At 44.4% G+C, this 15,678-nt stretch overlaps 1 protein-coding gene across 7 annotated transcripts in view; it reads right to left on the reverse strand.

The window, feature by feature from the left end:
• The window catches only part of TANC1 (tetratricopeptide repeat, ankyrin repeat and coiled-coil containing 1), a 257,848-nt gene that overhangs the window by 133,220 nt on the left and 108,950 nt on the right, over nucleotides 1-15,678 (reverse strand). For all 7 annotated transcript variants that reach the window (XM_066279508.1, XM_066279514.1, XM_066279513.1 and 4 more), the window contains one exon: nucleotides 6,336-6,536. In XM_066279508.1, coding sequence (XP_066135605.1) covers nucleotides 6,336-6,536 — 201 coding nt within the window. The remainder of the gene's footprint in view (nucleotides 1-6,335; nucleotides 6,537-15,678) is intronic.

The raw sequence follows: 15,678 nt of genomic DNA on the forward strand, positions 1-15,678 counted from the left end.
TCCAATTTACTACAAGAAACACTCTTGCAGGGTGAGGGAGGGTGAGGGAGGGTGAGGGAGGGTGAAAGAGGGTGAGGGAGGGTGGGGAGGGTGAGGGAGGGTAAGGGAGGGTGGGGAGGGTGAGGGAGGGTGAGGGAGGGTGGGCCCTGGCAGACATTAACTCATGGTCCAAGAATCAAAGGGCAGAATGACTTCCACTTTATAGCCTGTCAGCTTTGCTTTGAGGTTTTTTTCCCTTAAAGAAACAGACAGCCAGAGGGGTTTTCAAAACTGCTACATCAGCTCTGTCAACACAGACAGACTTGGAACTGGAAGCAGCAAAAAGGTGCAAAGAGCTAGCAGGACCCAGTCACCCCATACAAGCAAGGAGGAGAAAAACAGTATCACCCACTTGTCACCATCTGCTGTCCTCGCCATCAGAGTATTTTAAAAGGTTGCTTCTCATTCATGCAGTATCTTTTGATTGTTTCATAATGAGCCTAAAGTGACCTGGGAAATGTAATCCAAATATAAAGTAACTAATGATATTACTAATAAATAAACCACAGGAAATGGGCTTGGCTCTTCTAAGACAAAAGGATACATTACAGATGTTAATGAATTCTTAATCCAAAAAGGATTGCACTAGCCACAGAACTACTTTAATGGATACTGGTCCTTATTTTCATTACCAGAAAATGTATTTTCCATTTAGAAAAAACAAGTTTGGGCCCTGGCCAGTGACTCAGTGGATAGAGCATCAGCCCAGTGTATGGACATCTTGGGTTCAATTCCCAGGTAGGTCATACAGGAGATGCAACCATCTGCTTCTCTTTCCCTCCTGCAGTCGGTGACTTGATGTGTTCAAGGGTTAGTCCTGGGCAATGAGGACAGCTCAGTTGGTTTGGGTGCATCAGCTTCAAGTGCTAAAAATAGCTTGGTACTTGAACATCTGCTCCAGACGGGATTGCTGGGTAGATCCTGTCAGGGCACATGTAGGAGTCTGACTCACTATCTACCCATTTCTCACATTAAAACCTTAAAAAAAAAAAAAAAAGATTTTATTTATTCATTTTAGAGAGAGGAGACGAGAAAGAGAAGGTGGGGAAGAGCAGAAAGCATCAACTCCCATATGTGCCTTGACCAGGCAAAGCCCAGGGTTTCGAACCGGCGACCTCAGCGTTCCATGTCAACGCTTTTACACACTGTGCCACCACAGGTCAGGCTACCCATTTCTCACATTAAAGAAAAAAAAAAAAGGTTTGAAAGTAGTGGAAAACTGCATCTTTTCACTAGCAATAAAAGATATATCATATATACTATATATTCCCCATGTATAAAACAAACCTTAATTTTGGGGTCCGAAATTTGAAACAAACTATTATATAAGGTTATTGAATTTGCTTTATTCATCATAAAATTCATCCAACTCCTCATCCGCGTGAAAAAGCAGGAAATGCAAGTAAAAAAATCTATAACCACTATATAAGACCCACCTAGTTTTTAGACACCGAATTTTTGGAAAAATGGTGGGTCTTATACATCGGGAAATACAGTAAACAAATGGAGCCAGGGAGTAGGAGAGGAAATAAAAGTAACAATTAGCAACAGCAGTGGAATTTAATAAACTCAATCACGCCTGACCAGGTGGTGGCACAGTGGATAGAGCATCGGACTGGGATGCAGAGGACCCACATTCAAGATCCCAAGGTTAGCCGTCTTGAGCATGGCTCATCCAGCTTGAGTGCGGCCTCACTGGCTTGAGCATGGGATTATAGAGATGATAGATGATCCCATGGTTGCCGATTTGAGCCCAAAGGTCTCTGGCTTGAAGCCCAAGGTCGCTGGCTTGAGCAAGAGGTCACTCACTTGGCTGTAGCCCCCCGGCCAAGGGACATATGAGAAAGCAATCAATGAATAATGAAGGTGCCGCATGAAGAATTGATGCTTCTCATCTCTCCCCCTTCCTGTCTGTCCCTATCAGTCCCTCTCTCTGTGTCTCTCTCTCTGTCTCTGTAACAAAAAGAAAAACAAACAAAAAAAGAAACTCAATCACATAAATGCAGGGTCACAAGATTGCATCACAGCATTTCAAGGTTAATAAAATTATCTCTTGCCCAGAGTTCCCAGGCCCAGGAACTAACCACCATGTACAAACTTTCATTAGTACAGGTTGTGTGAGTGCTTATTACAGGGGTTTCTAGTATTTGACCTTCGCTAGAATAATAGTTTTGGTCCTTGACAGTTTCTTGATTAGCTCAATTAGTGAAGAGTTTCTATCCAACAAGTAAAACAGGTTTGGGGTTTTCTTTTTTTTTTCTTTTGTTTGTTTTAAGCACCTTCTAAAAGAGAAAAAAGGGGGTCTTGTTTTAAAAATGAGAACATAAGTCCTGGCCGGGTAGTTCAGTTTGTTAATGTCATGCCGATACTCAAGGTTGCAGATTTGATCCCCGGTCAGGGCACATATAAGAAGTAGCCAATGAATGCATAAAAATGAGAACAAAAGTCATCAAGGTAATGTCAGAGCTGGGTCTGAAAGATGTCAAGATCATGCTGGCGTGGGGGGAACAGCAGGGAGCGCTCCAAAAGTACGGGCGGGCTGCACCAGAGCACACCGTATATACAGTGTGGTTAACAACAGCGCTGCCTTTTTAAATAGATGGCTACTTTTAAACCCAGTGCACGCTCACAACTGTGTGTCAGCTATTTTTATAGGCAGGTAGAACATCAGGGCACTGCAGAGTTTTCCAACAAATGTGGCTTAAACAGAAATCTGTGTTAGATACTGTGGGAAAAATGCTGTTTATTTGTCTGATGTATTCTGAGTCACTGCCATTTTTAAGCGAACTCCTCTGCCCTTTCCTTTTCAAATTAAAATGATGAAGATAATAAAGCCAAAGTACCACTGTGAGACACTAATTTGCTGCACCAATTTGGGCCCGACGCAAGCGCTGCTCTGCTAGAGAAGAATCTGCTTAGTGTATTTAATTACCATCTGGGCCAAAAGCATCTAATATAGAGAATACTTTTCTCAGTCGATGAAAAGGTTGAATGCTGTAGAACTAGTTTCTTCTATTCATAAAGCTTGCAAAGAATTTAGTATAAGTTAATTTTGTTCTTATGGGGAAAAACAAACTTTAGGACAGTTTCTCAAAACCAAAGATTATGTAATTTGGTCAGGACACAGGAATGAGGCCTTGTCAGGAATTTCCCTGTGGATATGCCTATAGCCGCTGACCCTTCTGGACAGCCACACTTCCTAGGCTGGTCATGCCACCCATCGCTACCTAAGGTTCCGCTAAAATGCCACTAAATAAACAAATAAATAAATTGTAACTATGTCAGGTGATAGGTGTATTAACTAACTTTACTGTAATCATTTCCCAATATATACAGATATAAAATTGTGTATATATGTGTGTATGTCAACTGTATCTCAATAAAGCTGGAAAAATACACATTTAAAAAGATTTAAGGCCTGACCTGTGGTGGCGCAGTGGATAAAGCGTCGACCTGGAAATGCTGAGGTCGCAGGTTCGAAACCCTGGGCTTACCTGGTCAAGGCACATATGGGAGTTGATGCTTCCAGCTCCTCCCCCCTTCTCTCTCTCTGTCTCTCCTCTCTCTCTCTCTCTCTCTCTCTCTCTCTCCCTCTCCTCTCTAAAATGAATAAATTTTAAAAAATAAATAAAAAATAAAAATTAAAAAAAAAATAAATAAGCCCTGGCCAGTTGGCTCAGCGGTAGAGCGTCAGCCTAGCGTGCGGAGGACCCGGGTTCAATTCCCGGCCAGGGCACACAGGAGAAGCGCCCATTTGCTTCTCCACCCCTCCGCCTCACTTTCCTCTCTGTCTCTCTCTTCCCCTCCCGCAGCCAAGGCTCCATTGGAGCAAAGATGGCCCGGGCACTGGGGATGGATGGCTCTGTGGCCTCTGCCCCGGGCGCTAGAATGGCTCTGGTCGCAACATGGCGACGCCCAGGATGGGCAGAGCATCGCCCCCTGGTGGGCAGAGCGTTGCCCCTGGTGGGCGTGCCGGGTGGATCCCGGTCGGGCACATGCGGGGAGTCTGTCTGACTGTCTCTCCCTGTTTCCAGCTTCAGAAAAATGAAAAAAATAATAATAATAAATAAATAAATAAATAAAAATAAAAAGATTTAAGTCCTACTAAAATAAACATTGAATTTGTTATTAATAATGAAGTTATTTCTGAAATGCAGTTTTTTCTAGTCTTTCTCAAGTGTGTGCTTGTCCTAAGACTGAAGCAGTAAGTCATTTACAGTAGCACAGGCTATAGGAGAGAAAACTGGACTAACAATCAAGTCTCTGCACTTGGCGCTACCCTCAACTGAGGTCCCGTAAGAGTCCAGTTGGGTTCGGAATTCTCCGTTATCTATTTTATATGGATGAGGTACCCATCCTCAGTCGTCAGACCTGGGAAGTATATAAACATATGAATTCAATGGAAAAAGGACAAATGATGTAGCTAACAGATAAAGCCAAATGCTGTGCACAACTTATAGAAAGGGAGTAATTCCAGCGAGGTAGCCTGCAAGAAAGGTGGTATGGAAACTATGCTTTAAAAGAAGAGAAGAAATCCGAGGGAGATACAACCTTAGGGGGAAGGCAAAGAGAAGAAAGAAAGGACATTCCAGGAATTTTCCCAAATGCTGATAAACAGGTCAAATTCCTTGGCACAGGAAATCGCTTCATACCAAAAAGGTTTCCAAGTTCCAGCTAATGACCAGATTGTAAACAATGTTGTCCAAAATAAGAAAGTTCTAGAACAATAAAATATTTTGGACTCTCACCAATTCATAGACCATTTCTAACATTCAAAGCCTTAAGAGTTGCCCTCTTAATTCTACCTCCCCACAAACTGCAAATATCCACTAAATGATTCAGAAATGATGCAAGGCACCAAGAAATACAAATATTTAGGGAACAAGAAAAAAGATTCCAATTTTACAGCCCCTGGGCACATTTTAAACTAATTACAAACAAGTTTACGGGTAAATGAGAAGAATCTGCTCTGACCATTTAATCAAAGCCCCAAATCGCCCCACCCTCAGTAAACAAACACTCAGCAAACCTAAAAGAAGATCAAAGAACTTTTATGACTCCAGGTATCAGCACTTTAGAAAGGCTTTCCTCACATCTGATTCATAACCTCTTCAAGCTGAGCAATGTTGGGTTTTTGCTGGTAACGTTTTAAGTATAAAAAGTTGGTAAACATGAGGAAAATGAAAACACTTTAAACAAGTAATCCATGAGTCCCTTTCCCTCAACACTTTATAAGTCTGCATTTCTACAAACAATTAAAAAAGTTTTTTTTAACTTCTTTTATTCATTTTAGAGAGGAGAGAGGAGAGGAGGAGAGGGGGAGAGGGGGAGAGGGGGAGAGGAGGAGGAGAGGGGGAGAGGAGGAGGAGAGGGGGAGAGGGAGAGAGGGAGAGAGGAAGAGAAGGAGAGAGGGAGAGAGGGGGAGAAGGAGAGGGGGAGAGAGGGGGAGAGGGAGAGGGAGAGGGGAGGAGAAGGGGAGAGGGGGAGGGGGAAGGGGATAGGGAAAAGAGGAGAGGGAGAGGGGGAGGGGGAGGGAGAAGGGGAGGGAGGAGAAGGGGGAGGGGGAGGAGGAGAAGGGGAAGGGGAGGAGGAGCAGGGGAGGGGGAGGGGAAAGGAGGAGAAGGGGGAGGGGGAGGAGGAACAGGGGGAGGAGGAACAGGGGGAGAGGGAGGGGGAGGGGAGGGGGAAGGGGAGGGAGGGGGAGGAGGAGAGCGGAAGAGGGGGAGGAGGAAAGAGGGGGAGGGGGGAGGAGCAGGAAGCATCAACTCCCAAATGTGCCTTGACAGACAAGCCCAGGGTTTTGAATAAGCCACCCCAGCGTTCTAAGTCAATGCTTTATCCACTGCACAACAATTAAATTTTATAGCTGTTCAAATGCTGGGTGACATGATCAAGGAAAACACATCAGTATATGACACTTGGTAGTAATAACTGTTATCAGATTACATTTGCCAAAATCCAAAACCTATAAATGCACCACAAATGTGTTCAGATTAAAGCGTTCCCTAATTCATGAGCAAGAAAACAACAAAACCGACAGTTACATTAATACTGATAACAAGATCTTGAAACTTTGTAAAAGCTGGCCTGGATAATCAATATACTTCATATACAGACTGAACTAAGGAAATGAATCTAGTCAAATCAGAATTTTAAAAAAGATTTCTATCTTCCAGAAGTTAGTGGAACAAAGAAAAACCTGCTCCCAGCCTTCTTACAAGCACTAGTTTTGCTTCATTTCAATACATGTATTATGTGTACACCTTGCTGGTGTGGGTGCCGTTTTGTTTGTTTACCTGGGGATTTTTTGTTTAATCTTGACTGCACCGAGTGAGACTGTCGCGGCAGCAGAGGTGAGGAAGGCAGAGACATGGAGACACCTTTGGCCAAGTTTACCCTATAGCTGTCCTCTGCTATAGGAAGACTGTTCACAGAAAAGTTGCCACCATGGCCAGGGGGCAGGACTGGAGGGGAAGTCTCTGGACCAAAGTCACTTCCTGGAGTGGAGAGAGAAAACTTTAGGTTAGATCATTCATTACAAGTAGAAGCAACTTTAATTCCCGAGAATGTTCCTAGAATGTAATTCCCATATATCACACATGCAATGTGTTGAATATTAACAACGATTTTTCCTCTACCACTCTTATGACTTTCTACCCTGTGAGAAAAAATACAAGTTTACCACTCAAGCATCAACAAACTGCCTCATACCCTTTTCTGCACCACAGCAACTGGTCTGGTTTCATTCATAACAATGGGTCCAGATCTGAGATTAGATCAAGTATGAACGACCCACAAGAGGCTTTGATTTCAGCCTAAACTAAGGGAGAGGGTTTCTGCTTTGCATAGGTTATCAGTAGAATAGATCTAAACACCAATATCCATTCTGCAACTCTCTGGTCTCTCATCACTTCTCTCCAAGAAAAATGTCCAAGGGAGGGTTGAGCCTACTTCAACATTCCTCCCCAGCCCTATGCATCTCTTCTCTTACCTGGTCCACTTCACACTCCTCAAGACAGAGGCTGGACCTTTCTACAACTCAACCACTCCAAACCCTTAGTCATGAGACTGGAACCAGGGCTCACTTATTAAGCAGGTTCTCCTTGGCATTCCATTACTAAACGAACTTAAGAACAAATTCACTGTTAAGAAATTAAACACCCTAGAGCAGTGGTCGGCAAACCCATTAGTCAACAGAGCCAAATATCAACAGTACAATGATTGAAATGTCTTTTGAGAGTCAAATTTATTAAACTTAAACTATATAGGTAGGTACATTCCTTATTGAGGTAGCGCCTGCACGTGGTATTTTGTGGAAGAGCCACACTCAAGGGGCCAAAGAGCTGCATATGGCTCACGAGCCGCAGTTTGCCAACCAGGGCCCTAGGGTGAACAGATCCAAAGAAAATATATAGAGGCAGCAATTACAGTGAAGAAGGTAGACACAGAAGGGAATATGCAGGCTAGGACCAGCCTCAGTGAAAAAAAAACAAGAAAAAAAACCCACCCAGCCAATCCAATCCTCAAGTACTCAAATCACAGGCTCACTCTTCTATTGTTTCTCTGTCCATCACCTCCTCCACCACCCTCTACTGAGAAGCAACTGAAGAAGTATAAGCAGAGGAGGAGGAAAAGCATTACCTTGATGATTAAAAAACATCTTCAAACTTTAAGTAATATATAGCAGAACTGGAAAGCTTTAAACAGTTTTCCACAAGCAAACTAGTCTCTCTGACAAATGCCGTCCAAGTAAGTGCCCCTTACCATGGCTTCCAGACTCTGAAAAACCAGGGCCTGGGTTGGAACTGAAAGCTGTCTAGCCAGGCAGGAGCTCAGTTCTGGCAGATCTTTGTGCACAAGGCTCTAAGGGGATGCTACCAAAACTATCCAGTTCAAATTACATCCCTGTGCTTGCTTTCCGTGTTAGGCGGTATGGTAAAAAAGTAGGAGTCACCACTCCACAGACCTGAGGGGGGCGCTGTTTAAAACTAGCAAGCAGCCTAACCAGGTGGTGGTGCAGTGGATAGAGCATTGGACTGGGATGTGGAGGACCCAGGTTTGAGACCCCCAAGGTTGCCAGCTTGAGCGTGGGCTCATGTAGTTTGAGAAAGGCTCACCAGCTTGAGCCCAAGATTGCTGGCTTAAGCAAGGGGTCACTCGGTCTGAAGCCCCCCAGTCAAGGCACATATAAGAAAGTAATCAATGAACAACTAAGGAGCCGCAACGAAGAATTGATGTTTCTCACCTCTCTCCCTTCCTGTCTGTCCCTATCTGTCCCCCTCTCTGACTCTGTCTCTGCCATTAAATAAAAATAAAATAAAATAAATAAAACAAGCTCATGCCATCAGAGCTGTGCTCAGAAAAGCCATGGTATAGTCATTAGTAAGTTGGCAGCATCAGTAAGGTAACTGCAGTCTCACCTGGGCCGGCTGTGCTTGAGAGGGTTTTAATAAACTTGGAAACTGAAGAGTTATCACTAAATGCCCAAATGACTGATATTTGGAAAAAAAAATTACTAGGAATTTTCAAAAATGAGGACAGTCATACAAACATCTAAGACAAATACTGTCCTGTCCCTGATGGAAGGAAGCCGGCAGCGTCAGTGGGCCTCCCCACCTCCTCACTCCGTGTGAACCGCAGGTCCCTACTCTGGTCCTCATGCAGCCCTCGCCCACCCTGCTTCCTGAGGCTGCACTTGAAGATACCACTACCTCCAATTCTCGGACCTGGGAGCTAGTCTTACACCACCATGGCCCAGCCTGAAATCTTTGTAAAAACACTCCTTCCTGAGGTTTTGAGGTAGGGCATGAAGGTTACCATCCCCATCTGTTCGACTGTCTGGCAGTGAAACGGATCTTGAAGCAGAGCTGGGGGTGCGCACCCTAAGCCCTACCCCCACTGTGCCAAATGCCCACTACCCCAAGGAGACCAGTGAAAGTAGAGGGGACAGTTATTTTCTCTGGGCCACTATCTGGCTCTCCTGGCCAGTCCTTAACCACCACGCTAGTGACATCGTAGGAATACAAACGGTTGCTGAGCCTGCAAGGATGGCGCCTGGTCACCTGATTCCTGGGTGTTTAGCAAGAAACACTAGGAGACAGACAAGAACTTGGAAAACACTAAGGCCACAGCCCCCAACCCCAGGCGGCTACAGACATATGATGTGTAAGGGTGTGACTGTGAAGAGGTGACACTGGCTTTCCGTATGGTTTGAAGAGTGCCACCTTGCCCTGCGGTTGCCCTCACACTTCCTGAATCCCCGACTTGGGCAGTCAGCTGACGGGGACAGCCTGGCAGGAGCAGGCGCTGGGACAAGGCACCGTTTTCCCTACTCACACCTAGGTATTTCTGACCTATACAAAAAACAAAACAAGCCTGACCAGGCGGTGGCGCAGTGGATAGAGTGTCAGACTGGGATGAGGAGGACCCGGGTTCGAGACCCGAGGTTGCCAACTTGAGCGCAGGCTCATCTGGTTAGAGCAAAAACTCACCATCTTGGACCCAAGGTCGAGGAAGGGGTTACTCAGTCTGCTGTAGCCCCACGGTCAAGGCACATATGAGAAAGCATTCAATGAACAGCTAAAGTGTCGCAATGCACAACAAAAAACTAACGATTGATGCTTCTCATCTCTCCGTTCCTGTCTGTCTGTCCCTGTCTATCCCTCTCACTGACTCTCTCTCTGTCTCTGTAAATAAATAAATAATCTTAAAAAACAAACAAACAAACAAAACAAAACAAAACACCACCCTGATTTCAAGTCCCTGTATTTGGATGAGGACACAGAATTAGGGAGAAATGCATCTATTGTGACAATACTAGAATAAAAAGTAAAATTCAATACTGGGAAAGGGTTTATTTTCTTCAATTCTTAGTATTCTTTAATGGGATACAAGAGAAATTGGGGATTCAAGGGTAAAGGAGTATGAGAGTTTCCTAATTACAATATCTACCCATACACTTTGTTAATATCAAGCAAAACAAATATTTTCATTAACTTCAAGTCTGGTAAGGGTGAGTTCCCAACGCATGCCATAACCATGGGGACCTCCGGACTTCGGAGCAGCTGGGCCCCAGCTCTTTGATGTTATGTGGTCAACAATAAAACGGGCCTTCGAGATGGGGTTTGGGGAGGAAGGGTTTTTATTTCAAGTTTACTTTGATTTCACACTATAAGATCAGTCCCAAACATGTTGTTCTGATGGTTTGTTTTGTAGACACAGTTAAAAAAATCCCTAACTTCCAGCTTCTTTTTGTTAGCAAGGGAGGGAAGTTTTATATATGAACAGGTGGCACAAAGCACGTGAGGTGACCCAATGGCTGAAAATCTAAAGACAGAAGCTGTTGAGCCTGATGCTTTAACTGCACGAGGACAAAGTCAGTCCAAGTGCATTGCAAAGTTGCAGACGACGCCAGTAGCAGAAAGCAAAAATCTCTCAGGGGCATCCATGAGAACTAGACACTATTGGTCTCGGGCAACATAACACCAGAGTCTCTCGTTGATTTAACTTTCCTCAGCAGATACTTAAAGAGGTCTAAGAAGAATTAAAAACATTTCACTGCAACAACCAGCATGGTGAGCACATTTCTTTGAACCTTGAATTGAGTCTTATCATTGTGATCTGTATTATTTCTACCTCAATAAAGTGATGAGCAGCATACTTCCTGCTGCGGTGGCAGAAAGACTGGGACCAGGGAGGACGATGCACCCTCGCCAGGGTAGGAAAACCACGACATCAACAGCAATATCAACCCTGAATGACTTACCAAGCCTCCTCTCGCTCCACTGGCAGGTGTTTCCCAGGGAACATTTACACACCACGGACACTCACATCCGGCCCCACACGCTGTTCATCTCAGAGAGCTCCTAGTCCAGTCACATCGTTTCACAGACAGAAAGCTGGAGCACAGGGTTAACCATGAGGAGAAAGTTGGAACTTCCCCCCACAGTCTCCCCAGCTGATTGGCCCAGGCTCAAACATACTTGCTGCTCTACACGACTGAAAACTACTTTGACAAAAAAAGGTCCCCCAAACAGACATGTTTTAAATGAATTAAACCTATAAGGGGTCAGCGCATTTTTGCTATACAGGTCACACACGGTTTTGGTCATTTACACACACACACTCCTCTTTTTTCTTTTTGTAATAAACATAAGTAAATATGCACACACACACACACACAGGAACTGTAAGTCCAAGTCACAATTTGCAAAGATAATGGAATTATCAAAGAGGATGAAGCCATCCAATTAGGCGTTTTAAATCAGCAGAAAGGGCTTTTGATAATAGCTCTTTATTATTATTTTTTTCACTATGACAGACTGTGAAAAGGGATTTAAATGCATAATGAAAGAAAATGCGCATCTGGGAGGTAATGCATGTTTAAAGGCGGCTCTGCAGAATGGCAATGTCCAACGTTACAGATTCAGGTACACAGAGTGCAGGATTAGAGAAGGCTTTAAAAAAAAAACAAAAACGAGGGCAATGGAGACAGGGAGATGAAAGGAAAAGCACATTTCAGAAAGAGCGGACCTGAGAACAGCAAGGGTGAGCTCAGACATTCAGGTAAATAGGTCTGCAGATGCAGGAAATAAGATTTCCATTTACTGCGCCGTTGAAGTGGGTGGAGGAGGGGGAAATGGAAGCTCAGAATAGAAGGAGAAAAGATGTTCTGTTTATCCAGTTCCAGAGAACGGGGCTTGGGCGATACACTCAGCTAGGGTGTTAAATGTGTTAGGCATCTCTTACGCGGTCCCTGCCTGGGAGCGCACGGATGTTTCTTAAACACATTTTCCAACGAAAGGTTTTATAACCATATAACTCACATAGATTTACAGAAACCTAGAAAATTGGAAAAGATTTCCTCCCACAAGATCCAATATCATTTTTAGAGACTTTAGAAGGCACTCTCTGAAAAAGAAAGCACTTTAAACCATTCTTCTTCTTATAGGATCTCCCCAAGTATCCAGCCAGACTGACTGCTCATTTTCAAAAAGAAAGATTAATGTATCCAAGAAAGCAATTTTCCAAAACATTATTCACGCAGTCGTGACTAATTCTCAAACAATACCACGAAGAGGCAACAAAGCAGCAAACCCTCAGAATACAAAAAAAACCCTGGTCAATAGGACAAGCTTAGCCTTTTGTCTTCAAAACTCTACCAAAAGTGAGTTCTAAATAGAAATCAGTAAATATTATCTTCACAGCTTTTTGTTTGTTGGTTTGTTGTTTTTTGACAGTGTGAGAGAGAGGGACAGACTGGAAGGGAGAAAGATGAAAAGCATCAATTCTTCCTTGCGGCACCTAATTGTTCATTGATTGCTTTCTCATATGCTCTTTGATGAAGGAGGGGGGGTGGTTTACAGCAGAGCGAGTGACCCCTTGCTCAAGCCAGCAACCTTGAGCTTCCAGCCAGTGACCACGGGATCATGTCTATGATCCCTTCGCTCAAGCCAGCAACCCCGTACTCAAGCTGGGGAGCCTCTGCTCAAGCTAGAGGAGCCCACGCTCAAGTTGACCTCAGGGTTTCAAACCTGGGTCTTCCACATCCCAGATGATGCTCTATCCACTGTGCCACCACCTGGTCAGGCTTCACAGTTTATTCTTAATACTCAATGCTTATAGAATCAAATGTACTTTATCCTGAAACAGATGATGAGTAAACAAACTGGCTTTTCCTCTCTGTTGAAGTTTTCCCTTGAAGGCATGTCCACCATGCAGAATTGCTGAGTTTTAACAATATGTGACCTCTGAAAAACTCCCACTCCCAAGCCCCAGAGGGGTAACTTTAAAACAAAATATGCTTTTGTTTTTAAAAGATGTACTATGTGTTAGGACAGGTTTCAGGCTCTTCATATCTATGCTCTCAGATCCTCACAACCACCTCATGAAGTAGGTGCTAATATTATGCCCCCCGTCAGTAAGGAAACTGAGGCACAGAAAGCATCAAGCATCTTGCCAGAGGAGACTGGCAAATGGCAGAGCTAAACCTGAACCCAGGCAGTCCCACCCAGAGTCCATTCTCTCGGTAACACTCCCCTGAGCAAAGGCTACTGACATAGACCTTTCAACATTACGTCACCTTGTATATTTAATAGGAAAAACCAAAAATAGTACATGTAGGTCTCCACGCAGTTCTGGGCCACCGGAAGAAAGCTGTTCCCTCATCTATTTTCACTCTCCGTGCTGGCTGGTTCATTAGCTCCGCAGCATTCCTGGAATGCGGCAGTGGGGAGGCGCCCAGGCCTGGTGAGCATTAATTTTCTTCCAGTCACACCTTATGCTGTTACCATACAAGGAAGGTGGATCCGTGAGATGTTCAGTCATCAAGCACCCTAGTTTCTTCTCATATCATTTTGTACTGTAAATTCGTTAGCTCCTGCAGTCTTTGGGGCTTGCCACCTCTGCCCCAGATGCATGCACTGAATAAGGAATCCTGCCACTCTGCCTGGTCCGGGGTGAAGGAGTGAGGCAGCTGTGGGCAAAGCAACCTGGCAGGGGTCACCGTAAACCTGCACAGGATTCATTATCCTACGGTTCCCTGTCAGGTGTGCTCAATACCGGGTTCTGTCGGACCCTCTATACTCAGATTCTGAGATCTGCCAGGCGGGCTGCTGCTGGCCCTGATGAATCAGTTCCCAGTCCCCGCACAGGAAGAAGCTGGGCCCTTCCAGGGAGCCTGTCCCGGTGGGTCTGGGGGACGGCCTGGGCACTGGCTGTGAAAGCTCACCGGGTGATTCTCACGTGCAGCTGCAGCTGAGAACCACAGAGGGAAGATTTGTGTTCATACTACAAGACAAAGGTGGGAGAGATGAAAAGGAAAGGGAACTTGAGGGAATAGTCAATCCTCAGATGATTAAAACAGGCTTCCATTATCCAAACTGTGCATTCCTCGAGTGTAAGTGTGTATATACACGTGTGTGTATCTGTATCTGTGCATGTGCACAAGGTTTATATATAAACACGTGTAAACATTCACACTTGCACATGCACGGAGGGGCCCAGGACACACAGGAACCAGTGCAGTGGCTGACTCTGGGAGCAGGAACTGGGAACGGGAATGAGGTTATGCAGTTTAATATGTTTTATGTCTTTGTGTGCATACAGTTCCTCTAAATATTTTAAATTTGCTTTTCCTAGGATTAAGCCATATGTAGATGTGAAGTCTAAATGGGCCACCTGCTATGACCTAACTTGGCAAGTGGGTGGAATGAGGTTCTGTTCCACAGAGACTGTGATCCGATGAGACCGTCTCTCTTCCGATGAAAAGCCAAACTACCCCAACCCCCAAAAACTCCAAGACAATAAATAGTGAAAGACTGAGAAAACATAGCTTATCAGTAAAAGGAACAGGAATATCTTCTTGAAAACTCAAAAAAAGAAGACTGACAAAAGAATTCAGTATGCCTGACCAGGCAGTGGCACAGTGGACAGAGCATTGAACTGGAATGCAAAAGACCCAGGTTCGAAACCCCGAGGTCGCCAGCTTGAGCGGATTCATCAGCTTGAGCGCAGGGTTGCTGGCTTGAGCGTGGGATCATAAACATGAACCCATGGTCACTGGCTTGAGCTCAAGATTGCTGGCTTGAGCAAGGGGTCACTCGCTCTGCTGTAGCCCCCCAGTCAAGGCACATACGAGAAAGCAATCAATGCATAATGAAAGTGCCGCAACGAAGAAACTGATACTTCTCATCTCTCTCCCTTCCTGTCTGTCCATATCTGTCACTCTAGCTCTCTCTCTCTCTCTCTGTCTCTGTCATACACACACAAAAAAATTCAGCAAATTACTTGGCACCTTCAGTAGAATACAGAGTAACATTGCCTCCTACCTTCCATAGGGTGTTTCCTTTTTGATTACTCTATTTGGAGGTTAGACTAAATTAAAGAGGAGGAAAGAAAAGACAATAGCTAAATTATGATCCAGGTTTCTGGCATAAAGAGTAGAATTATCATCGCTGAAGGTCCACTCGGTGATAAACAAGCTTGAGGAGGTCCCCCCAGGCTGCAGAGACAGGGCCAAGCATCTTCATCATGTGAAAAAAGATTATAAATATAGAAAACAAAAGATGTTTCAGAGAAGAAAGAAGGCTATAAGTTAATTTTTTAAACTCAAAGAAAACAAAAACAATTTTTTTGAATTGAGGTTGGCAAATCTAAAAGGACCCACTATGTTCTAGGCTGTTTCCCTGAAGGAGACCCACACCTGAACTCATCCGGGCAAAACTTTCAGTTGATTGTTTAAGAAAAAATTATCACAAGCATCCAAGGAAGTATATAGTATAAATAACAATAATAATGGATCACAAAACCACAGAGACTTCCAAAGTAATCAGAACCTGGATCCCAACTAACTGCCCTCAGCCTTCCTGCATGAATTCCTGGGGCTGCCACAACAAAGTCCCACAAACTGGGTGTCTTAAACAACAGAAATGTGTTCTCACATTTCTGAAGGCTCTTAGTTCAAAACCAGGTGGTTGGGCAGGGCTCATCCTCTCTTTTACGGTTCTAGGGGATAATCTGGTCCACAACTTTATCTTAGTTTCTGGATCCTTGGCTTATAGACACATTATTCCAATATCTGCCTTCCTAATCACAGGAAATTGCTCTGTGCCCAATCTCTGCCTCCCTAATCACAGGGAA

This window comes from Saccopteryx bilineata, chromosome 5 (assembly GCF_036850765.1).
Source record: "Saccopteryx bilineata isolate mSacBil1 chromosome 5, mSacBil1_pri_phased_curated, whole genome shotgun sequence".
Lineage (NCBI taxonomy): Eukaryota > Metazoa > Chordata > Mammalia > Chiroptera > Emballonuridae > Saccopteryx > Saccopteryx bilineata.